This window comes from Chinchilla lanigera, unplaced genomic scaffold (assembly GCF_000276665.1).
Source record: "Chinchilla lanigera isolate Chin_1 unplaced genomic scaffold, ChiLan1.0 scaffold00016, whole genome shotgun sequence".
In the NCBI taxonomy this organism is placed as follows: Eukaryota; Metazoa; Chordata; class Mammalia; order Rodentia; family Chinchillidae; genus Chinchilla; species Chinchilla lanigera.
The window spans coordinates 28,935,905-28,961,286 of record NW_004955417.1 but is presented as its reverse complement, the minus strand read 5'-3'; the positions used below and the strand labels follow the sequence as shown (position 1 = coordinate 28,961,286).

General features: G+C 43.7%; 1 protein-coding gene across 1 annotated transcript in view; it reads right to left on the bottom strand.

Annotated features, from left to right (window-relative positions):
* The window catches only part of Zfpm2 (zinc finger protein, FOG family member 2), a 337,351-nt gene that overhangs the window by 307,492 nt on the left and 4,477 nt on the right, over window positions 1-25,382 (bottom strand). Inside the window, exons 2-3 of the mRNA XM_005381999.1 lie at window positions 24,969-25,041; window positions 13,633-13,791 (exon numbers count right to left, since the gene is read on the bottom strand). Of these exons, the coding sequence (XP_005382056.1) occupies window positions 13,633-13,791; window positions 24,969-25,041 (232 nt within the window). The remainder of the gene's footprint in view (window positions 1-13,632; window positions 13,792-24,968; window positions 25,042-25,382) is intronic.

The following is a 25,382-nucleotide window of genomic DNA, read 5'->3' as shown; positions in this document are numbered from 1 at the left end:
GCATCCTCGGCATCCTCCTGCCACCTGGTAATCACCGCTCCTTCGGATTGGCAACCAGCACCCACTCCAGAACAACAGCAGCAACATGAGCACCATCATCGCCATCATCTTCATCATCCTGATCAACAGAAAGTAAAGCCCTATCTTGCAACCTCTGAAATGTTCTCTCCAAGCAATGCAGTGTACCCAGAAAGATTACACCAATTTGAGAAAGTAATGGTATTTGAACAACACTTTCCACATACTCTCACTCTTTCTGCTTTGCTTTTTTTTATTTTTTTTAACAAAATGGCTCATCATGGAGGGGCTGCTCTGGCCCTACTCCATTAGCAATCAGTCCTCACTGCAGGGCTCCCTGAATGCCCTGTGTGTCACTCACTCGAGCCGCACTTCCCAATGCTGAGCCGCACTTTCCAATGCGGATGTAGCCAGAGGATGGAGCATGTTCAGGGACACCAGCTAACCACGGCTCGGGCCTCTGGCCGAATGTGAGGTGCAGAGCACCACCCAGACACCCTCACGGGGCGCGACTCACCTCCGAAAGAGGGGACAGGGTGCTCCCGATCAGCTGACGGTCCTGTCGGGTGGCCACCTCAATTATGCACTCTCTGCTCTCTTTCTACTGTGGTCTATGGAAGCTCAGGTCTGCATTAACCGCTTCAGCTCTGAAGATGCCTTTGTTTCCTAAGCCGCCCCTCCTTCCTGCCTCAGCCTTTCACCCCCGTGTTCCCTGGTCCCTCTGTCCTGTCTGTGTCTCCAGCTCTTCGCTCGCTTGGCATCACCCACATGGTGTTTTCTCAAACCTGAACCCACCTGCTGCTTCCGGTCCAGTTAAGGCCTTTCAGCATCTGCCTGACGCTAAAGGTTGCAACCTCAAGGACACTTCCTCTGCCTTCCTGAGGTGGGCAAACCTGCTTTCCATTTGCTTGATCAGTGCTTTAATGTGTGCGCCTGTATCACTGTGATCATAGGATGCCCAGGGCTTCTCGGCTCAGCATGGTGTCCAGAGTGTGTCTGTCAACATCTGGCAAACCAGCTGTTCAAAAAATGTATACTCATCAACAGACAGCTGGATAAAGACAACATGGTTTCTATATATAATGGAATACTACTCTGCTACAAAGAATGACAGATATGGGACATTTGTGGGAAAATGATGCACTTGGAAAATACAGTGTTGAGAGAAATGAACCAGACACACAAGCTTCAATACTGTATGGTATCTTTCGTTTGAGTTAGGCAAAGCACAAATAAAAAGAATAATAAAGGATGATACAAGGAGACTAGCACATGGAGTTCTTGCAACAGGGAGAATGGGTCCAACTGAACAAGAGTGAGGGGTGAGGAGGAGGGGAAGGGGAAATGAGAGGAATCAAGATGTGCCCTGCCCAGGAACCTGATAGTCCTAACCAATGTAAACAAGCTAGGCCATAATATGAGCTAAGACAATAATATCAACAAGAATGAAAACTTGGACAGGGGAACTGGAGGAGAGTGGAGGGAGGGAGAGGAAGGGCAGGGGCTTAAAAAAGAGAAACAAGCAAGCAGTGGTGCGTACACATCACCACTCCCCAAAATGACTGCAAAGGACATGAGCAGTAAACCTGTACAAGTAAAATAAAAAATAAAAATGAGTAGTAAGTAAATATTGATCAGATCGCAGAAGGTTCTGGATGCACTAGCTTCCACCATGCTGTGACTCACTGATTATCCCAATAACCAAGCAAATCAAATTAAAGCTATGCGTCTTGCAGTTATTAGAGTGGGCATGTGGCCACCTCATGAAATGCCCTATTTCCCAGCTTCCCTTTCAGTGAGGCCCACCCCTAAGACGATGTTCTGGACAATGGGACACAAGCCAAACAGTTCGGAGGCTGCTCACAGCCTCAGGTCTGCTGTTCTTACAGGTGGACCTCATCCTAATGGAGCTTCCATAGTCCAGGCAGGAGAGAAAACATCCCAAGTCATGCAGGCTTGTCCTCACTGAGACCCACTCCTAGCTTCCCACACCAGGATGGTCCCACATGCTATCACAGGACCCAGAGGGGTGTGTTTCACTGCAAGGCCTCCCCCACCCCTCTCAGTGCCTACCACAGTCCTTGACCAACAGAGATAACATGAGCAAAACACTCAAAGAACCACAACAGCTTCCAGACTTCCAGGAGCACAGGAAAACATTTTCTATCTCTGGATCAGTTCTTAACACAGCTCTCTGAAAGTGGGGCTTTTCGGGAACACCATACTTTCTTTAGGCTGAAGACAATTTACAATAATAAATTTAGAACTTGGACAGGTAATATAAATACAAAGACATGTTGTCATCTCACTGAAGCACCTCAACAAATTCAGAAACTGAAGTCACACTCAGCCTTTTGGTCACTGTGGTCTCCTATGAGCTCACCCGTTTACTACATTTACCAATTGGGTGGATGCAGGCTTCATGGGGCCTGAAGCTTATAGAATCCAGGAGCCTTCATTAAGAGAAGCACAAAGTTATAACTATAAATTTAGGTTCAGGGTCTTACAGAAGCAAATGAGTGGCCCTGAAAGTTAAGCTCATCAACCTCACAGAAAACCTGCCTCTAAGAAGTCAGTATAGAAAAGGGTCAGAACTACCATTCTGTGTGTTGCACTCAAAATGCTCAGGTATCCAGAAACCATAGTTAAACAAGCTTCAGAATTCCAAAATAGTATCTAAAATGCATTTGAACTGCTCAAGTTTTAGATTTGCTCAATGTAGTCAAAATGGCCATATTTCCAAAACTAATGTACTGATTTAACACACTCCGAATCAAAATACCAACAGCATTCTTCACAGGTCTGGATAAAACAATCCTAAAATTCATATAGAACTAAAAGAAGAGACCCAGGAAAGCAAAACCAATCCTGGGTATCAAAAGCAAAGTGTGAGGCATCACAATTCCAGACTTGAAGTTATATTACAAAGCTGCAGTGATGAAAACAGCACAGTACTGGCACAAAAAGCCATATTAGGATCAGTAGAACAGAATAGTGGATGCAGAAACATCGCTGGGCACATTCAGCTATTTCATCTCTCACAAAGGGGCCAAAAACATACACTGGAGGAGAGACAGCCTCTAACAAATGGTGTTGAGAAGCCAGTTATCCACATGCAGAAGATTGAACCTATTCTTGTATCTCTCATTATGTACTAAACAAAAATCAAAATGAATCAAAGATAAAAACGCTACAATAGAAACAATCTGCTGAAAGAAGTGGTAGAACTCTCAATGTCACAGGTGCAGACAAGGACTTTAGGACAGAATTCCAGCTGCACAGGAAAGAATGCAAGAATCAACACACGGGGTCACGTCAAATTAAAATGCTTCTGCACACCAAAAGAAACAACCAACAGACAACTTAGAGAATGGGAAAAATTCCGATTATTCCTCTGACAGAGAAATAATATAAAGAAAATACAAAGAACTTAAAAAACATTAGATTCCCCAAAATAAGTAGCCCAATCAAAAAATGGGCAAGTGAAATGAATAGACATTTCTCATAAGAAGTACTAATGGCCAACAAATACATGAAGAAATGTTCAACATCACCGGCCATTAGAGAAATGCTAATTAAAACTACACTGAGATTACATCTTACCACAGAAAGAAAGGTCATCACCAAAAAATCAAATAATAATAAACGCTGGTGAGGCTCTGGGAAAAGAAGCCCTTCCACATTGTTGGTGGAAATGTAAGCTAGTACACAACCACTATGGAAATCAGTGTGGAGATTCCTCAAAAACCTAAACATAGACTTTCCATTTGACCCACCTATTCCCTTCTGGGTATCTTCCTGAAAGAGTCAAAGTCATCATACTACAGGGATACATGCACACCCATGTTTACAGCAGCACAATTCACAATCACTCAATACTGAAACAGCATATATGTCCATCAGCAGAAGAACGGATAAAGAAAATGTAGTATTTACACACCATGCAGTGCTACTATGCCACAAAGAAGGATAAACAAATCATTTGAGGAAAATGGATGCATCTTGAAACCATACAGTTAAATGAAATAAATCAAGTATGCCAGCTTAAATATCACATCGTTTCTCTTATATGAAAACCTCAAAGTATTAATAAAGAGCAAAATAAAAGAAATAATAGGAAGTAGAGAGACAGATCTTTCTCAGTGGGAAGGGGATCAGGATATGGGGTGGGGAGGGGGAGGAAAAGGGATAAAAAGTAAGACGTGCGACGTGTGTGCACCAATTCCCCAGGAAGAATGCAATCATCATGCACTGCAAACAGCCTAATAATAGAAATTATAAAAAGAAGAGATTTGCGCAGCACTATTTTGAACTATCATTTGATATAACAGTAATTAAACAGCTGTGAAATAAACCAAAAGAAGAGAATGAGCACATCTAATGCTTACCTGGCGATCAAGCGTGAGCACAGTATGAGCACTTAGGTTTTACCATGCACGCCTCTCACAGATGACCGTGTGTCTTTAGGGCACGTTTAGCTCCTCTTGGACGTCCTCACGCAGTGACCAATATCGTGGAGAACAGACCTCCTTCTTTCTAAAATGTCTTTCCTTAAGACTTAAGCTATGTCTTGCAGTATGACTCCCTATTTTTGTAGAACTGTTGTTTTTCTAAGACTTCCCGTGTGTTGGAAATCCTTTAGAAGACAGGGTGAGCAGGGCCCAGCAGCACAGAGTACGAGGATCAAGTGAGCTGCACACATGCTGGGTGTGCAAACTCACATCCCTACCCTTACACACTCATCTTGCTCATGGATAGGTTCGCGTTTCCGTCCTTTATCATCCTATCCCAAAGAAAGGAGACCATCCTGTGTGTGTGTGTGTGTGCGTGCGCGCACGCGTGTGTGTACAATGAACCCAGGGCCTCCATACTAAGCTAAATCCTAGCTCTTTATTATTTCTGAGAAAGAGTCTTGCTAAAAGGCCCAGGCATTGCTTCAACTTGTGAGCCTCCTGCCTCAGCCTCCTGAGGAGCCAGGCTTACAAATGTGCACCACCAAGCTTAGCAAGAATATGCATGGTATAGTCTTTCCCTGCCTCTAAACATACATGGACCTGTAGGATCACTGACATGTGCCAATGCTTACATAGGTGGAACAAGTAACATAGGTTCTTAGCATTTTGGTAACTAGCTTGGATCCTAATGTGCATGGAAACAAATAGTTTATCCAAATAAAGGGGTTGGTGCTAATTCTATGGCAACCACAGAAATTACAGAATTCTCACTTTTAAATAGAGGGCAGTGTTTCGCATATCTGCACCACAGATTTCCACCTCGATAAATGCACGCCTCTAAGAATCCCCCGAGCCCTCCCTCACTGTCAGGACAATCTCGTCCCAGCGTCTGTGCAATTCCTTCCATCTGCGCCCCGCGCCAGAGCTCGGGAAGATACGGTCTTGTCAGGCTTCAGAGCTGCTCCTGGTCTAATCTGCCTGCTTCTCCAGATCTTTGATACGGAACCTGTTAGAATGTATTGCTTACTTTCTCGGTGCCTGTGTTTATCTCGCTTCTCCCCTCGCCATCTGCTGTACTGCATTTCCTTCAGAAAGTGAAAAGTTTTCACAGCACCCTGAGCCTTCCCTCCAAACAATGCCCTCTCCTCCTCCTCCTCCTTCCTTCCTTTCCCTGTTTTTTATTTAGTCTTATTCTTTGTGAAGGTCAAAGTGCTTGAAAGAGTTCACTTTGCAAACATTTCTACCAGACCAAAAGGCCTATGCAAACAGTTCTGATGGATCTGTAAACATCCCTGTAACTTCCTGCCTTTGGCCAAAGTACTGAAGCTCTGGAAGTCACAGGTGAGAAGCACAACTACCCTGCAGGACAGTGAGCTGATTAGAGATGATCTGTCTACAGCGAGACGCCTGACTCCCAGGAGCAGGCAGCAAGTGAAAGCTGTGATTATCATTATTATAATTATTAAAAATGGCAGACAGTCTCAGTGCCAATCTTTGGAATCTCACTGCACTACAAGAAAGAAGCTGAGACAGCAATTTGCATTCGTTATCAGTATTATTGGTGCAACACATTCAGATATTTTTACTTGACCTTTTAAGAACAACAAAAATGTGACTGAGTTTATTACTACAATTAAATTCATCATACCCCCGCTTTCTGCATTTCCTGCCACACATTCTACGTTTAGTCCTCCCAGAGATAAAGATCATCCCATCAGTACTGGGTGGGCAGGTGCTTAATACTGCCTGTTGCCTCCTAAATGACCGCAAAAACACTGCAAGAATTTTAGACACTAGTGGAAAATACAAATTTTATCAGAAGATTAAGAGCTCTGGAAACTGCATTTGATTTAAATCTACAAAATATTAGTGTAAAGCCAAGAAAATGTTTTTATATCATTTTGATGGTTAAAGGTAGAAGTGAAAGAGAACAAGCTACTTCCAAGTTCCATGGTTTTCCCAGAATGCTATTGTTTAAGCTCAACTCCTACACGACCAACGGGCAGATTCAGGGCTGTCAACCATGTTAATTCCATATGATCAGAATAAATTAGTCATCCAGGTATCCCTGACGCCATCCATACTTTTAATTTTCTTTGAAGTAGAAATGTAAATTAAGACTTAGCAGATTAAATGGCTAGCACATGTGAATGTAGATCCCTATTCAAATAACAACAGGATCAAAATATAATTGAAATAGCATCTTAATTTTAAATTCCTATTAATATAATTACAACTTGATCAAAACTACTTCTTTCAAGACATAGGTTCTTCATTCAGCCCAAAAAATTACTGATAAAATGAAAAAATTTTAAGGGTCTTACAAATAAGTTATTCTTTTATATTTCTTGGCTAAGTGTAATAGTTTAATTAATTCCCTATCAAGAGTAAAAGTAAAAAAGTGAATAAATACTGCAGATGTTTCCTAATATCCAGATGCCTGCAGAAAATACCCAGTGATGAAATCAATTCTTATTTTCCTTCTGACATTCAACATTATAAGGAAAACAAACATAAATAAACCTTACAGCTCAAAAAAATTCTTGGCATTTACAAAAAGTTTAAGCATAAAACTGAACAGCCAATTTCTCTAAATAGTAAAATATTTTATATTAATTTTACTTTTTATTATTTATGATGTTGCTTAGGTGAAATAAAGATGTGACTAAAACTAAGCAGATTCTCCCAACACCTGACTTATCTCGACAGATACAAACTGAAATATACTTTATTACACTATGAAATTGTTTGAGAAACTACCCAAGAATTAGACGATTACACATATTCCTGAGTCTTAACTTGAAAAAGACCTCTAGCTAACTGTTCAAGCGAGATGTGTTAATGCTCAGCTCACAGTAAAACAACGAATGGGGCCTGCACATGTAAACACGTGGCATGTGTTACCACCTCAGTCACAGGTGAGGGCTCCGTGAGGCATTTCACACTTTACATAAACTCAGCCCCTTTGGCTCTGTTGAGGTTTTCGGGGACACACCTGGGGTCGGAGGTGAGGGAGGCGAGTATCGAGCCCCTTCACACAGAACGCTCGGTTACAGCCAAAATCTGCACGCCTTCTGATTCCCTAAAACCGAGAAAATGCTGGCTTTCCCATAAAAACGGAGTTCACTGAAATGCATTCCTGTTTCCAGCAATTGTGGTTTTAAATAAAACTCAGTCTGATTCCCAGCAAAAACTCTGCTGTGGAGATTTTAAGATGGTTCTAAAAGAGAGACACAGACTATCACAACGTACATTTCTTTCCCGCCCCCAGTAAGAACACAAGTATTACAGCCCTGTTTATATCTCCGAAGAAGAATGACTTGCCATTTTTCACTGCTGGATAACTCAGGTAAAAAACACTAATGATCTTTAAATGTTTTCTTCAAAAAATGGAGCGGCGCTGGATCCAGGAAGGCCCAAGGTTTGCCAAGGAACAATGCTGTCACGGGTGGGGAGGGAGGGGACGCACCGGTCCCTGCCAAGCAGGGCTGGGGCCGCTCAATCAGCCCTATCAGTCCTCCATCAGTGTGTCCACTCCAGCCAAATCCAGAGGAAACAAGGAGTCAGAGATTCAGGTCAATAAGCTTAGAGGCGATCTGCACGGCAGCTCCTCCAGCAAGGTAAAAAACAAAGTCATATTGGCTTTTCTTGCTGTTCCTTCTCTTTGAACTCCCGCCCCAAACACACCCTGGAAATGTCAGTGTTATATGCAAGAATTTAAATAGCCAAGCTGCTTAATCCCGTTAAGAAAAAAGGAGCAAAGTTGCCTGTAAAGATCTCCTTCCTTCCTTCCTGAACTCAAAAAAAAAGAGGGGCAGACAGGGCTGCAGAAGAAGGATGCTGCTTCCAGTTCCTCAACCCGAACGGCCGAAGGTGGAATCATGACACTGGAGGCAGAACGGGGGAAGGATGGACCTCGGGTGCAAAGGGGTTCGTGAAAGATCCGCAGGGTTTCCAAACCAAAAGAGTAGCAACACAAGGAAAGAAAAAAAGAGACAAAACAGCATGAACAGATGAACACCTACCCAACCACATCTCAAAAAGGGATAATGGCATGTGTTTGATTTCTCCTCAGAAGGAAGGATCTCGGTCATGATATTTTGGTTTTACCTTCATGTGTGGTGAGAAGGTTGCGGGGGATTAATACCAATAAGTCAGGCTCAGGCTTGTTACGTGCAGTCCTAGCACAAATAGCACTTCTCCCCAGGGACGCCTTCTTTTGTAAACAAAGCAACAAGACCGCACGGTGACGGGCATGGCTGTGGTCAGGGATGCCCACTGCGTCCGCAGCCCGGCTGGTCGGCCACGGTGCTGCGTCTGGGTCTGACTGCCATGCCTCCTGCTCTTCCCCTCTCCATTCCAGGGAGTGGAAAGATGCATAAAGCACACACCCGAATCCGCCACCTGGGAAGGGACAAATGACTCCCTCACTCTCAGCGGTGGCGGCTGCTCTGGAACCCACATAAATGAGATGCAGGTGGAGCCTCCTCCCAGCTAGGCCCAGAGCCACTTCTGACCGGCTGGTCTGCAGCTCCCGCAGCTTCCTCAGTGCACCTGTTTCCACTTCCTGCTTTAAGCTTTGCTTTCGCTCTCCCGACCTGTGCGGACGGCACCCTGGCCACGCTCTTCTTCCCGTCTCCTCCCTCCCCCCGCCGGGGCTCACAGATCGCAGTTCTGTCCTCTCCACCCCCTCCACACACGCAGAGCAGCAGGCCGCACAGGTGGGACTGCACCTGGCCGCTCCCCAGCTCTCTGCTGTCCTCTTCTGGCTTTCTGCGACACGAGCCCCAGGGCCACTACGCCTCCACGTGCCCACTGCCCTTTATGAAGCAGCCTATGCACATGCACGGCGTCTCCACCACCACGCTGCTCCTCTTCACCACCTCAAGGACGTGCGTGTGGTCTGCTCCTCTCTCTCCATCCTCCTGCAAGGGGGACTGACTTCTGTCAGTGCTGTCCCAGCACCAAGACAGCTTGGCACCTAAGGCCTGCTAAGCCCATGGCTGAGTGCTGGACACTGCCAGCCCCATTCAGGGCCTGTTCACCTTGATGGCTGGCTTCACAGTAACTGCTTCTGGGCTAGAGCCAAATCAAAGTGTACCGGAACTGGTTTTTTTCTATTTTAAGGTCCCTTACGTGGTCCTCTTTTAAAGGAAGTTTAACCCGACCTTTCCCTTCCATACACCACCTGTGCTGACTCTTCGGGGGTATGGTGAGAACGCCTAGCATCACATTTAATTTTGTGAGTTTCCATCATGACCGGCTTTGTCAACCTTGACCTTTCCAGACTGAAAACCTCTAACTGTAGCCTGCCTCTACTGTACGCACGTTCCGCGTGAGCCTCGTCATTCTGCAAATGCGGATAGCAGACCACAAGCGTGGCCTTCAGTCTTCCAAAATCAAGTCTGATGTCATCAGCCTCCCTTTTAGTCTGTGCAGGGATCACGACTCCAGTGAACACTGTGTGAAGACCCTAGGTAACGTCCAGATAACTGTTACTACGACCCAGAGTCGCCAAGGACGGGTTGTTTCACTGGGGTTATTTTCTTTCACTAGCACTACATTTTGCTAACTTACAATGACACCCATCTGACCTCTCCTTCCTATGCACATATCCTGTAATATCCTCCTGGAATGCTGCCCAAGACATGTTTATCTTACTTCCGTCAGCAGCAAACTTGAGTATTTCAGGGAGGAAACCCTCTTCCAAAACGATCATAGTAAACTAGTTTTAGAATTGCTCCAGGCCAAGTCTACTACGAAATTCAGTTTTTGAGTTTCCCTAAGAATTGCTAATACATGAAAGGGTTCCTCCTCCATCCGGGGCCAGGACTAAAACTGTGAAGGTTGCCTTCACAGCCACGTGTGCTTCCATTTCCCTAGCTCTGTTAGTTCTACGCGTGCACAGATAAACTTCCACGTCTCGTGCGGAAAGCAGAAGAAAGGAAGAAGGAATAACGGAAGCAAATAACTCAGTACCCCCGGAAATATGTAGCGCTCAGGGCCCCAGTCTTGATGTCTTCGTCATCTGTAAATTCAAGGAAATAATTCTTGCTTGTTTCCTTCCTCTTGGAGATACTGTGAAGGCAAGAGGCCAAGCAATCTGAACTCGTGAACAAAAGGAGATGATATAAATGGAAAGAACTGCTTTCTATTTTCCTAATGTAAAAAAAAATCTCAGAGTACCATAGCAAGCCTGCAGCAGCATCTTTTGTAAACACAGTTCATTTCTTTTTGAAGATGAGAAATAAGGACATGAAATAAGCAATTAATTAATGAACGTAGAATGTCACGGGAAACATCAATAGAACCGCCATGTTCAATTTTAGGTCTGCAACTATTCCAAGTATATCTTTGGAAGAGGGTCATATAATTAAGAATTTTATACATTGAAGCTAACATAAAATTCAGACAAACATATTTAGGGAGTTCTGTGGAATTTGCGTTATTAGAGCGGGTGAGGTCACATTTGACAATATGTTTTATATAATGACCAGAAACTTTAGTAATACTAATGAGTACTTTGAGACTTGTAGAAAAAATTTCCATTAACCAGAACACAGGCAACATCAATGTGAAGCCAAGGAAAATATTACAGTAAGTAAATACAGAGTCATTCTGAAATATCCTACAAAATAGAGAAGCCATGCTTCAAGCAGAAGTAGGAACTTTTATCTAATGGTAAGCTATACATTCATGGATGTACAAATAGACTTTCATTTTCATTTAAAAAGTTACAATGGCATGTGATAGTTTTAGACATAACTCAGTTACTGAAGTATGACTAAAAATGTATCGTACCTCTACATGTATTCTCATTATCCTCCCCCAGAAATGTGGCAAAACGTTCTGTTCAAAGAATTCAGATATTTTAGCCATGTTTTGTGGTTGGCCATTTTAGACTATCATTTTTAATAAGAACCAACATTTAATGTTCAAAATTTTCATCAAACAGATTCGTTAAAGTAAACATAATTTGGTCATGGAAAGTCCTTTAGACAAAGCAAGTCCAAATAATATGACTTACATCCTGTATATATTGACAAATTTTAAGTTGTCGTGGATGATGAAAAGCAACTTTCAGTCACAAATCCTGGGTAAAAATGTTTCCCTTCAGATGAACACTTCTTATGTGCTTTTCCAATCATGATACTGACGGTATTAACTATTTATATACTTCTATTCTTTTAACTGCTAATTATCATCTCTCTACAACTGCTAATAAAACGTAACTGTGTGTCACTGAGACAAGCATGAATTTCCATAGAAATTGTGGGTTCTAATTTCCCAGAGAGAAACTTTTCTCTTCCTGCTGCAGCTAATCAAGTTAAATGAAAAATGGGTAATGTCCTATGTGTGAACTCAAAGGGAGACCATATCTACCAAAGCTGCCTTCCTCCCAAATGCTTCCACCTGACCTTCACTGGGAATTCCTTGGTCTCACACGCTAGAAGACGAAAAAAGTCATTTCTTTTCCTATTCCACAGGCCACAGTCATTTGAAAATAATTAATATTAGTATTTACCCTGAAAATGTAATAAAAAATAAGAATTCTTATTCTCACCTACCAGGACTTTCTAAGTTTCAAAGTAAATATCACAGAATTATTTTACAATACATGTATTATGTATTTTTAATGTGGTCTCTGCATCATATTAAATACAATTTTGTGTACATTTAACCTTTCTGAAAATTTCCACTGTATCCAATAATACCCACTGAATACTATTTGCAATAATTGTCCTTCACTGTCTTTTCTTAGTTCTTACAGGCCTGTTGTTCGTTATTTTTCATGAGTTAGGATTCCAAGTAGGTGGGCTTTATTGTCTTAAGCTCATTGTTATCATCATCACGAACACATCTCTGCAAGTTTATTTTCTTCTGAGAAACGACTGACTTAAACAGCTCTCACTGAACATAAGCCTTCAGCAGTGATCTCTCCAAATTTAAAATATATCTCATCCTAACCCTCAAGACTGCCTCCTCAGAAGAACTAAACTGACAAAGCTCCATATCTGTACAGTGACTCTTGTAGCTATAACAGCCAAAAGGAAAAATGGCACCTTGTGCTGGTTCCTCCCCTTTATTGCAATACCACATGAGGTAGGTGCTCTAGCATGGGCCATACAATGTCTTTCCTGGTGAAGAAAAGGAACAAAATGTCTTCAAAATGCAAGTTTAAAAGCTCTCCACCTTCAGCCAGCTCTTATATGCACTGCCATAGCTACAGATCATCACAAAACGCTTGTAGCACACAGAACAACTAAGTCGACATCAGCAAAGAAGGCCTCTCTCCACACTATTCTATTTTCAACCAAGTCTCTGACGTAGGAGACAGCGACTGTCTCCAGGCCATCTCGCCACATACCCTGGGAAACCCCCACGGTAAAGCAGCAGAAGCAGCTGTTTCACACCCAAGAAGTGACCTCCAAATCCCGGACACCATGCGCTGGTGTGGAGGAAATAGAAGATCCACCTCTCTGGCAGAGACAAAGCAATCAAATAAAAATAAACCATAAAAAAGAATCTCAAGAAACCTTGGACTGACTTTTAGCGAAAGCGAGCATATGCGTATGCATATGCACGCCCAGCAAGGACAGAACACTGGCAAGGCCGCCTGGCTCCCAGTCAGGCTTAGCAGTAACCCAAGCTACAGCTCAGGTGCTGCCTCGGAAGAGTGTCAGAGACGTGAAAGAGGGCCTGGCATGTTGAAAGGGTTGTGCATTTCCTTATTTTGCAGTCCCTAGAAAGGACCTTCCTCAGTGTAGTCTAAGGCATTCAGTTTTCCAAAGGAGCGAGTAACCCAGAAGCTGGGGCTAGGTTCTCTCCGCCGCTCTGGTGCTAACACTCAGGGCCTGATGTAGAGCCCTGCCCACAACTGAGCTCAGTAAATACTTGCTGAAGGAATGAGTGGGTGATAAACTTTAAATGCTGTATCGATAACTGGCCAATCAGCATGAAAATATTTGCTGAAGTATGAAAATGGCTTCTTCCTGAAATGAAGTAACTTCTTCTGTTCCTCAACATGTTGAAATTAGGCACATGATCTCAGACTGACGAACTGTTTCAGACTTGGAGGACATTTTTTCCCTCACCCGATGGTCTATTTTTAAAATCCCCGAAGTGGACTCACATCAGACATTCAACCACCAAGGATTACCTTTGTTACAAAAGTATTCCACTTCTTCGCAGCTCAGATTTCCGGGCCCAAATCCGGAGGGAAAGCTTTCCTCCAGGGGAAAGTCTCCTTTGGAGAGGACGTCTGTCTCTTCTGAGGGACACTCTTCCTCCTCGTCCTCAATGGCGTCTTCAAGCGGCCCTTGAAAGAGAATCAGGGACACTGTACCAGGCACATCCAAGAAGACAGTGACACAAAATCCTGACAGGGGGTCTCTGTGAGGCCAGCACTGGGGGCAAGGAAAGCCGAGCAGCATCACAGGGGCTCACGCAGGGAGATGCCATCCCATGCCACAGGAAGTGCTGGCCCTGGGGAGAGGTCACGGGCATCCCCACCCCCACCCCAAACTTAGTTTTTATTCTCTCCTAAAGAGCGAAAGTGTGTACTTTATGTTCATTTGTTAGAATTAACTGCCTGCTAAAGAGTACAAGTCTCTTTTACACTGTTGGACAATTTTACCTGAGATTTTAATAAAGATTTAAAGTAATTGAATGCATTTTAATTGAACTGAGATTTTAATAAAGTCTATACTTTTAAAAATCCATCTTAAGAGTGGATTCCAAGAAAAGATTTCATTATATGTGTTTGAGGCTTGAAGAAAAATTACATATTTCTCTCCCTGATGAAAGCATAACCCTATTCATAATTAATTGAATTTTTTCTGAAATGAAAAGTAGTTTTCTAATGAAAAAATGTAATTTGTATTTATGTGATACTTTTTCAGTAATAAAAATACAACTCCCTGGGAGAGAATGAGAGCGCAGTGCACTACATTAATGGACCTATTTCGCTGAAAGGAAAGGGAGGGCTGGAGTTGTTCAGCTGGCTCTCAGTGCGCCGTGTGGGGACAGCGTGCGCCCTGTGTGACTCTAATGCCTCTGAAGCCGCAGTCTCTGACTCACTCCCCTAAGCAGAAGTCTACATCTACTCCTGAGGAAGCAGTGAGGCAACGGCACCGAAGAATACAATTATGGTAATTTGTACTGATTGTCACTCCGGCCATCAGATGGGCTAAATACACGAAGGTCCAGAAAGCCTCTACCTCCTGCTTCATAGAAATGGGCCCGAAAACATTCAGGGTTGAGGAGACATCTTAGAAATAACTTAGGATGTACATCGTACAGTTTTTATGGTGAGTCTGTAACAGGAACATGTTCCTGCATACACAGACCTCGCACACACACAAGATGTATCTTGGGTTTTCCCCAGGGCCAGTTTGCAGAGGACTGGACATATCTATAAAAGTACAGCTAGCTACATGGGTTTAAGTTAAGGAACACGCAAAAGATTTCTCTCGGAGATTCTTTGTCCTTTTTAGGACAAGAGATGCCCGGACTCCAAACATGCTGTCCCCACTCCGCCTTCTTCCACGGTCCTGATGCTCCCGGCGGGGCGGAAGGGTCGTGGGGCCAGGGTTTGCACAAGTCACACTCGGAAGTCATGGCTCTCACACACTTTTTAACCTCCCACTAACTATTTCAAGTTGAACATTTATAATCTTCCACTTTTTAAAATAGCTATATCAAACATGCAAGAAATATATAAAGTAACAATAATGTAAAATATTACAATCCTTAAAATATGTATTTGATAATTTCAGAAGACAGGTTTCATTATTAATGCGGAGTCTAATGAGGGCGCTGATAGAGTATTTCCTTTCTTTTTACTTTTCAAACAACTTCATTACGGTAACAGGCTAGGTCAGAAGAAGCCCCGTGGAGCTCTCTCATTTAGGGCTCAAGTGGGAGCTTGAAACCACTTCCTTACATGATCTCTGAATGACCTGGTGAGCCGGGGATACTGGGGATATTACTATTTTTAGTTTCCAGATCTGGAATGTAAAGTTTCAGGGGTCAGTTAACGAAAAAGGTTGCAAGCTACTAAATGAAAAAAATGGGATTTGCAAACTCAGTATTTCAATAGCATTTATTTATATAACACTGTACTATGTAAACCGTTCTCTGGTCATTGCAAACCTGTTCTTCAGAAACAAAACTGTAATACATAGGTAACGCCATAAACACAAAGCTCAGAAAATCGTTAATTCCGATTTACATGGTTACTTATACACAGATGTTTGAAGATCTACACTAAAAATTGACAAATCTCTTCTGTGCTTCTCAGATTACTGAAAATGAACCAAAATATTAGGTTCCCACCTCTCCTCCAAAAAGGAAGAAGATCATTTTTAGACTTCCTGAAACTGAAATAGTGAATTACTAATATTTATTACTTACATAATTTATATCCACAGTGAATCAACCTGAAAAGTAAACACTTTAATAACAACTACACAGAAATGACAATATATACTTCTTTAAGAATATATTCTTTGATAACATATACGCTGAGTTTTGCTAACAAAGAGTAAAGCTCCAATTGTAAGATAAATATTTCAAATGACTCACATATAAAATATGAAAAATGGAATGTCTGCATATACTAAAGACAGCAATGCATATAGCAATAAAATTAACAGTAATAAAATGGTTTCTTCTAAAAATGAAATTTTGAGCATACACAGTAACATTTTTGAAGAGGCTTTATTTAGGATGGAATGTAATTGAATGATTATTCAAAATACTAACAATAAATAAGCTTTTGTTATGTGAAATAAAATTCAAAATTAACAGTTTATTAAAGGTTCAATAGATAAGCTCCGGTGAAAATCTGAAAGAAAACAAAACCACAAAGCATTGATTTATGCTTAGTAAAACTCAAACCAAGTCAATGTGGAGTGTGTGTGTGTGTGTGTGTGTGTGTGTGTGTGTGTGTGTACTTCTAAATTGATAGCATAGTATTACAAGGCTTGTTTTACTTTAGTGTCGGCTAACACTTTGCAATTCCAAGCATGCAACTTATTTTCAAAAAAACATTTACTTTCAAAAACAAACTGCAAAAACCGAAATAAAAACTGAGCACCCTTTGAACTCACGTGTTCAAAACACATGCTCTCTCACTGCCGATATTTAGCATGGGCCACAAGAAAGTGATGAATGGCCATCTTGCATTGCTCCAAAAGCAAACGTCAGATTTGTAAAGCTTGGTTTAAAATGTGAACTTAATAACCCTTTCCTTAACCATGCCACCAAATCAGATGCGGAGAAGAGTGGCTCTCTTAAAATGCACAGAATTTATGGTTTTAGATCCGAGCTCTCTCTTCTCTCCCTATTGCATGTTTCTTTAAGAAACAGATCATCGGTGGCCATAAACTAACATTTTAAGAGGGTGAGAGACACTTGAAGCACAGGGTAATTAACAGCACCAATGAAGGAGGGAATGAAGGAAGCTCCTGGGTATGGATTACTGGGTACCGAAGTCCACTTCAGAAAAATCACCACACGTAATTTGACACAAATAATAATATCTACTCAGAAAAGGCTCACAACTGAGCTCCATGTGCCCTCATGGAGAAAATTACTTCTGATTGAGACCACTCGGCAGGCAAGTGTAAGGAAATCTGCATACCAGCTCTTCAATTGCTTTCGATGTACAGATATCCAAACACACTTGCCAGAATTAATCGTCCTGATGTTTGTAAATATCAACATTTACCTCATGTTTGAATGCTAATAATTCACTGTCTATCCTAGAACTCTGGGTATAACCAGTGGTGCTCTAGGTGAGGCCCATACTGCTGTGAATTGCTCTCAGCACAAATAAGGAGGCTGCCCTCACGGTTTACACTGGAAAACCAATGGGTGCAGAGCAGCAGCGCCAGTGTGGGAGAAGAGAGACAACTGAGAACTTGGGACCCTCTGAAGTGGCCACAGCTACCTCTGCCCTCAAGAGATCCAGCCGGGCAGAGAAAGGAGCTTCTGCAGAATCTGACCAGCAGTGATGGTGGACACACCACCGCCTCCCAGCTTCCAACAGTCAGCAACACTGGGCAACCGTGTCCAACCGAAGGTGGACACACCAGAGAAGTCTCCCTCTGCGCATTATTTCAATAATCAGGAGTGGATAAAGGGCAGCAGAATGTTCAGTATCAAGTAATTATAACCCATTCATTGACAGCAGAGTCACTGACGGATTGAGAATAAAGAACTAGATATATACAGCTCTGCATTTACAGGAACAACTTCCTTCCCCAGAGAAATGCATTTCTGTTGGGACAGTTTCAGGGGGTTAAAGAAAACCCCCAAAACACATCCACAGTAAGCAACATAAGAGCTAGAACTTGACAAAAAGACAGCTGGAGAGAAAAAATAAAATATAAGTAAAAGTTCAGGAACATTAAAGTTAACACAATGATGAAATGCAAGAAATGGTAAGGACCAGTGTAGCAAATACGAAATGGGATGCATGTCTCTTCCCACGTAGCTGCCGCGATGAATACCTCTGACTGGCGTTCTGCTAGGACCGAACCTTCACCGAAATGCAGAATAGCTTTTCTTGGATAAATGAAAAGCTCTTCAGAATAAGACGCATCCAAGAAATAAATTAAATTCTACAGAAATTAATATATATCCTCATATATGAGGAACGGAAGGAAGTGCCAAATTCATTCTATGGTGCCTGTGCAATATTCCCCAGAAAAGGTCCTATCTCTTGAATGCTCGCTGGCATTGATTTTTTAGACACCAGGTTGGCTGGGCTTTGCCTGCATTTGATGAGGACAAGGCGCCCTATAATAATGCTACTGCAGGGAGCACTCCGTCTCTGCTCCACCCATTAATATTCTCCGCATTCCGGAGGCTGCACAAGACTAGCCACTGAGCAAAATGAGATTGTTTCAGAGCTCTGGGCAGCCCTGATTGCGTCTGGCAGGTGGGGAGAAAGTCACATTAAAATACTACCATTCCAGTAATTGTAATCATCGACCGGTGTGCTCCGAAATTCAGCTAGGTGAGTTTCGCCAGGAAAACACACAAAAATTTCCAGAGTGTTTTTTATTCTGGTGCTTCTCAACATTTATCATTTTGAGTCCTTTTTATAGCAGGTATTACTGACATTGAAAATTAAAAACTTTTATCCCAAACTTTACATCATTTTACTCATACACAGAACAAAGAACCCACACCAACCGGAAAAAATTCTCAAAATCTTAATGCATGAATGAAGATGAAAATGTTGAAGCTCTGCCCGAGTGGCTAGCTCCTGCTCCCTCGTAAGTTCCTTGCACTGGACTGACTCACACAAAGGACTAAGAAGCCACATACAGCAACCTTATATATAAAACGGGGGCCTTGAACCTCACAATTTAATATGCACCATGCTTGAATTAGCACATTATAATTGAGCTACTTTTAGTGGGTGACACTACCTTTTAAAACATAAACATAAAAACAAAGGGAGCAAATTCTGGTTTACACTCAACATATGTGTATACAAATATATCAAACCCTATATACATACACACTATGTTGGGAGATAAAAGGAGTTAAACTTCTACTACATTTTTCTGTATTTGATGAAAATGAAAGAGTCCGTTTAAACTGCATGCCTGTTATTTAAACGTGTATATTTCTACATTGTATCCTTGAAGATTTCAGGGGAGCATTTGTAGCCATACACCCTGTTTGTTCAATTAAAAATAGAAAAAAGGTAGCCTCAGCTGTAAAATAAAGAACGAAATCCCACAAAGCCGTGTGCCTACCTTCTCACTATGGGTGTGAGCATGATTAGCTGTAAAGTACTTGCACGCTTTCCCTCAGTGTGTCTCGGAGTTGCTCAGGAGTTCCTCTCTGGAGACGCAGCGGCTGCATTCATGTCCCTGTGGCACAAGGGACAACCCTACCCACTTGCTAGGACACCCGTGTCCTGCACACCCCGCTGAGACATTTAATGATGGGGCAGAGACAGGGCTGCTCTTGGGACTGTGCCAATCCTACTAGGAACTCATGATATCAAGCCTACCAGCAAGAAAACCTCAATTCCATAGTCTAAAAACCATTATTTCAAGAGAGCAAATTCATCCTGTGCTCTCCCACTTTCCACAATGGCTGCATCAGGGATCCAGTGGGAAAGAAACATTTTTATTATTAATTTTTCTCCTTATCTACCAGAAGAATGTTGATTTTTTTTCATTTACGGTTGTTGCCTGCAGGTAACAGACCAGAGAATCATATAGTAGAAGTTCCTCCTTTTGATTAATTTCTTTCCATGTGTTATTTCTTATATATAATTGATTTGGGCTTTGCTCATAGCTGTACAACTTTTTTTAATGTCTGTACCAACTGCTGTCGTTCAATCAAGAAAGTTGAAGGAAATTACCTGAATTTTGTTAAGTTTATTAAAAACGAGGCATGTGAATATTTAAATTGAGTTTTGAAATGTTAACGCAAGGGAAGATATTAGAGAAATTCTAATGGTGGGTTCAATGTGACCATACATCATTGTAAAATGGAGAGGAAGGGTCAAGTCTTATTCAAATTGTTTCTTTAGGGGGAAAAATGTACTCTTTAATCTGAAAAAAGTGAAGCAATATCCTTCTCTATAAAGTCTTTGGCCACTTTTAAACACGGCAGCATTAACATCTTTTGGCATATAAACCAGAAAAGATTTTAAATAACTTAAATGCATTTTTCCTGAAAACCCTTGCTTTGGGAGATTTCAAATTAACTGAATGATGCTACCAGGAAAACAACAATTTTATTAGAACATATGTAAACCTTGCAATCGGCAACTAAATTTATACAGTAGGTTAAATATGGACATCACAGAAAGAAGCAGCTAGAGGAAAAATACAGACAAAGTTGGAACCAGAATCTCTAATGACTAATTTACTACCAAAAAGTAACTCAAGCATTAAGAAAATTTAACTCATTAGTAAATGCCCCATCTGCTGACCCAGGAAGTTAACGACAGAGATGGTAGGGAAATTCAAATATTTTGTAATCAGAGGCCCATGAAGTTGTCCTCGGTTTACAGAAGGTGGCAGCCCTATCATGAAAAACTGAGGCAGTGTAGTCTTTACAAACATGAAGCAGTATTCACCTTCGTCCATGGGAAGACAAATCACAAGGCCCCAGTGAACAGTTAAACCCACCAAAACCACACCTTGTATAACACTGACACACACACCTACCAAGGGCTTGATTCATAAACTTGGCACAATAAGGGACTAACAACAACTAATAATAAAATAGAACAATTATGATGATATTATCTGAAGCTTGTGACTTGTGTGTTGTGCAGTGTGTGTGTGTGTGTGTGTGTGTGTGTGTGTGTGTGTGTGTGCATGTTTGTTGGTGCTGGGACTGAACCCAGGGCCTGCAGTATGCTAAGCAAGTGTTTTCCCTCTGAGTGAAGCCAGCTGCACCCCAGCCCTGGCATTTTCCACGTCTCTAATGTTCCCCAGCCTCTCCATGGTACCTTGTTCTCTTCCTGAGAATTCGGATGTCCACCCTCCCATTCTTTCTGCACTGCACTCGTATTTACCACAGGTGCTGTGCATGGCCTCTGGGTAGCAGCAGTGCTGAGAGCAGACGGCCCCGGCCCGAAAGGAAAGAGTGGAGAATCCCACTAAGAAGACAGACTGTGTACACCAGGTATGAAACTGGTGAAAGCAAGGAAGGAAAACAAAACAAAAATTCCATTTTAAATGGAGGGAGCCAGAAAAGGCTCCTGCTGTGGCACCCTAAACCCCAGTCACTTGAGCGTTCTTCTTACTTCCTCTGTTACATTATAATCCCAGGTTCACCACATTTGCAACCGAAAGCAGCAGGTCTGGCACCTTGGGTTTAGTCACTGCCCTTAATACTTCAACCATGATTTTTCAGTTGAACTTCATTGTTATCAAGGCCAAGGCCAAGGCCAGGAGCGGTAAGGTAGGGCCAGCTTACACCTGCCTGCATATTTCTAAGCCGTTATCACGCTGTGTGGTGGGGGACACGTTCTGTGTGACAGTGTGAGATCCACTGTCTTTTCCTGGTTATTCAGAGCCAGTGCCTGTGTCCACACATAGGGGACAGAGCTGACCTTGGACTGCGCGGCCCAGAAGCAGAGGTTTGCTGGAAGGGAGCACTGGGGCTCCTAACACTCGCGAGGAAGGAAGGAAAGAGAGCGATCCTCTCCACGGAGCCCGACACACGATGGACAGCTGACAAAGCTTTGTAACTGAGGTCATCAAAATCCCTAGCTTCATATACTACAGCAAGAACACGTTCACATTTGCTTTAGAAACTGCAAGCACTCCACCAAAATACAGGTGCTATTCTAGTCTAAAAATTTTGATCATGTAATTATCCAAAATGTTTCTATCCTGAGCAAGGCCCAGTGACACTTTCCTAAGCGGTTTCCTAAGGCCAAGAAAAAGATGAAACCTGGGCCTGGGAAACATGGGGAAGGAAGGAAGGGGTTAATCCACTGCACCGGCTCTGGGGGAGCCGTCAGGGGAGGGGGACATCCACGCGAAGGCTGCATCCAGACCTGGCCTTCGAGCACACCAACTTTTCTGATGAGCTAACGACACTTGAGCCTGACTCACTTCTCATCAAATTTATTTTTTAATCCTTCATTTCGGTGACACCACTTCTGGCCCTGCCCTGTTACTGTGATTCTTTACCTGCTTAATGATTTTTATTTAGTTCATGCATGATATAATTTTCCATCTTCTTGTATTTTTAGATTTTTTAGTGCATTTTGCAATACATACCATTACATTGCTTGTGGGGAGTTGGTACACGGACCTCACACATCTTCGTTCTTTAATTGTTAATTTAACCTTTGGGGAACTATTTTTAAGAAAATAACTGCTCTCAAGATGCAGCCTGGATTCACTAGCTAATGATAAGTAGCCAATCAGCAAACAGTGTCTGCCCAACACTGAGCTCTGTTTCAGCAGCAATTGCAGCTCCCGGAAACTCCCTGGAAAAGCAAATCGATTCCCAGACCCCAACTGGACCTGCGGACCTCAGAAAGCTGAGGCGGGACTCTGAGCCTCAAGTGTCTGGGGCAGGCACTTCTGCTCCTGTCCTTCCACGGAACCTGCACAATCACGTGAAGCTCATGCATCATCCACACTCAACTGTGCATAACACTTCAGGTGCTGCCACTGATGCCCAACGGTCAGATACGGACAACTGGACAACCAGCCAGGTCTCTCCTGCTGATGGGCGGGTCTGGGTTACTCACTCAGGGCCAGTGAACCGTTCGCCCACCAACGTCAGAGTCCTACCAATGCCTGACAGCGCTTTCTCAGCTGACTGTGGTAACAAGGAATACACTGCAGCCACCAAACGTCACCCCTCACCTTCTCCACCCCTCCGGGAGCCCTGGGCCACACGTACATGCATACACACACGGGCACACACACACACATACACACATGCACACACACACCCCTGGCTGTGAGACAGAAGGAAGGTCAGCAGACAGCATCTCAGGCTCTTGAAGCAAAGGCAGCTGTCCAGGTGTCTGACAGCTTACACAGCGTCAAGACCACACCCTCCTCTCTGCAGGGGCTGGGGCTCCAAAATGCCAGGCAGGGCCCTGCGAGCAGGCAGGGCCAGGCTGCCAGTGTGGACGACTGACTGTGTGGCCAGATGTCCAGCGGCCATGCTCCTCTTCCTGTTGCCACCCCACACTCAGGGCACAGACCAAGGGGTCTGGAGACGGTGGCATAGCAGCCCTGCACTGCTCACCTACACAGGGCTCTGGCTTAGGGCCCATGGCCCCCACCTCGATCGGGCAGTCAAGGGGAGGGCAACGCAGAGCTCGGTTCACAGCCAGGCGTGGCCTCCGCCCTGGAGGGCGGCCAGGTCGGCTCTGCTGGGGTCTGACACAGTGATAATGATGCACGCTCTCTCCCTCTCTCTGAGCCTGTCCCATCCTGCACACCTGTACCTGCCCCGCCGGAGACAAACCCATCACACAAAACAAAGCATTGTTGCAGAGTGTGTGTCTGGGTTGGAATACGAACTTCAGAGAATTTGCCTAATTTCACAGGTGTATGTGTCATTTTCCAAACTTCATGCTGGCAGATCTCTTTCATCTTTGGGGGATGAACAAATTAAAAAAACAAAACACCTCCAACAGACCGCGAGTTGCAAAACCCTCACAAGATGCAGAGGCGGTGTGGCGGAGGCACAGACAACACCCACATGCTCCATCGGCCCAGCTGTGACAGGCCGGCGACACCACCAGGGTGAGTCAAACCCTGTGCAATACTGTCACGGAAGAGCCTGCAGCGGGCTGTGCACTTCCCAAGGGGCGCAGGAGCGCCTCTCCAGGACCAGCATCTGCAGGGAGACCCACTCCACACACCCCCAGGTGACAGACCAGGCTCCCCGAGAGGCGGAGGGCACAGATGCAGCTGCAAAGCCCGCCACAGCTCCAGGCTGCAGCTGCACCAAGCAGCCAGGGCTCTCTCTCGGGAAGGAACAGCCCTACCCTGGGTAACCGAGCCACGGCGGAGTGAACACAAGCGCCTCACAGGCAGGAGCTGCAGGCAAAGGGCAAGCTCTGACCTCCCAGCTCCTCCTGCAGCCGCAGGGCCCAGGTCTGCCAGGGCCCATCAGGCCTACACGGGCTTCCAGCACAGGAGACAGAAAAACAGGCTTCTTGCTCCCGTTTCCCTTTGAATAAGGAGTAAAAATGCACTTCCTCAGTTGAGTGAAGGTGGTGAAATGTAAAGTTCTTGTTTCCAGGTGGATTTTTTTCTGGCCTTTTGGGACAGGGTCTCGCTCTGGAATCCAGGCTGGCTTGGACATCGCTCACTGTGTAGCCCAGGCTGGCCTTGCATTCATGCCTCAGCCTCCCTCTGGAGTTGTGGGATCACAGCACGTGCACCATGCCGAGAGACGCTGATGAATAGCAACTACCCCCATGCAGATCGGAAGGCTCTCAGCAGTAGCTCCCACCCCAACCCCACCCCCTATCTCACTGGAGCCAGAGAAATGTGTGTCGCTGCGCTCAGGATGGAAAACTCCAGATGAGCTGCATCAGGGTTGGACTCATGTCCAAGGCAGTGGCAACAGCACTAAGGAACTTACGCCCTTACGAGCTTTTAACTCACACTCTTAAACCTCAGACACAAATACGCCAACTTGAATCAGTACAGAAGGAGACACTTTCCTGTTTTCAAACAAGTTGCCTTTAATACAAATCAGTGTTTCCCCGATCAGCTTGCTTTCGTTTTTGTTATTATTTTGTTTTGCTACTGGGCCACTACCGCCAAGGGCCGGTTCAGCACAAACTGCTGAAGCAAAACATGGTGATGATTTTCTATGTTACTAATCTTTTCCTAGTTCAGACATTATTTTCCTGCCATTGTTTAGAAACCCATTCTTTCAGCCCTCACCCCCCTGTTTTTACAAACTTAAAATACTCTACTTATGGCTTGGAAAAATAAAAGCAAATACTGTAAATCCTACCTGAACAATGTAGGATCCAATGCCAGGTTCCATCCACTGTTAAGGAAAGCACTCGTTGTGATCCCACCTGTAGCTACAACCCTGTGCTTTCCAACTGGAAGAAGCAATGAAGAAGCTACAAACACTCGTAGTCTCCAGTCACTTGGAGGCTGAGGCAGGAAGATGTCAAGTTCTAGCCCAGCCTGGATATCTTTTTTTTTTTTTTTTTTTTTTGTGGTTTTTCTCCGGTACCGGGAACCGAACTCACGACCTTGCGCTTGCCAGGCAGGCACTTTTGCCGCTGAGCTAAATCCCCAGCCCCTCTCTTAAGTAACTTGAAGGCAGAACACATACACATGCACATTTTTCAGTAAGTATTACTTTATCCATGATCAGTGCTAAAGTAATCCATGATTACTTTATCCATGATCAGGT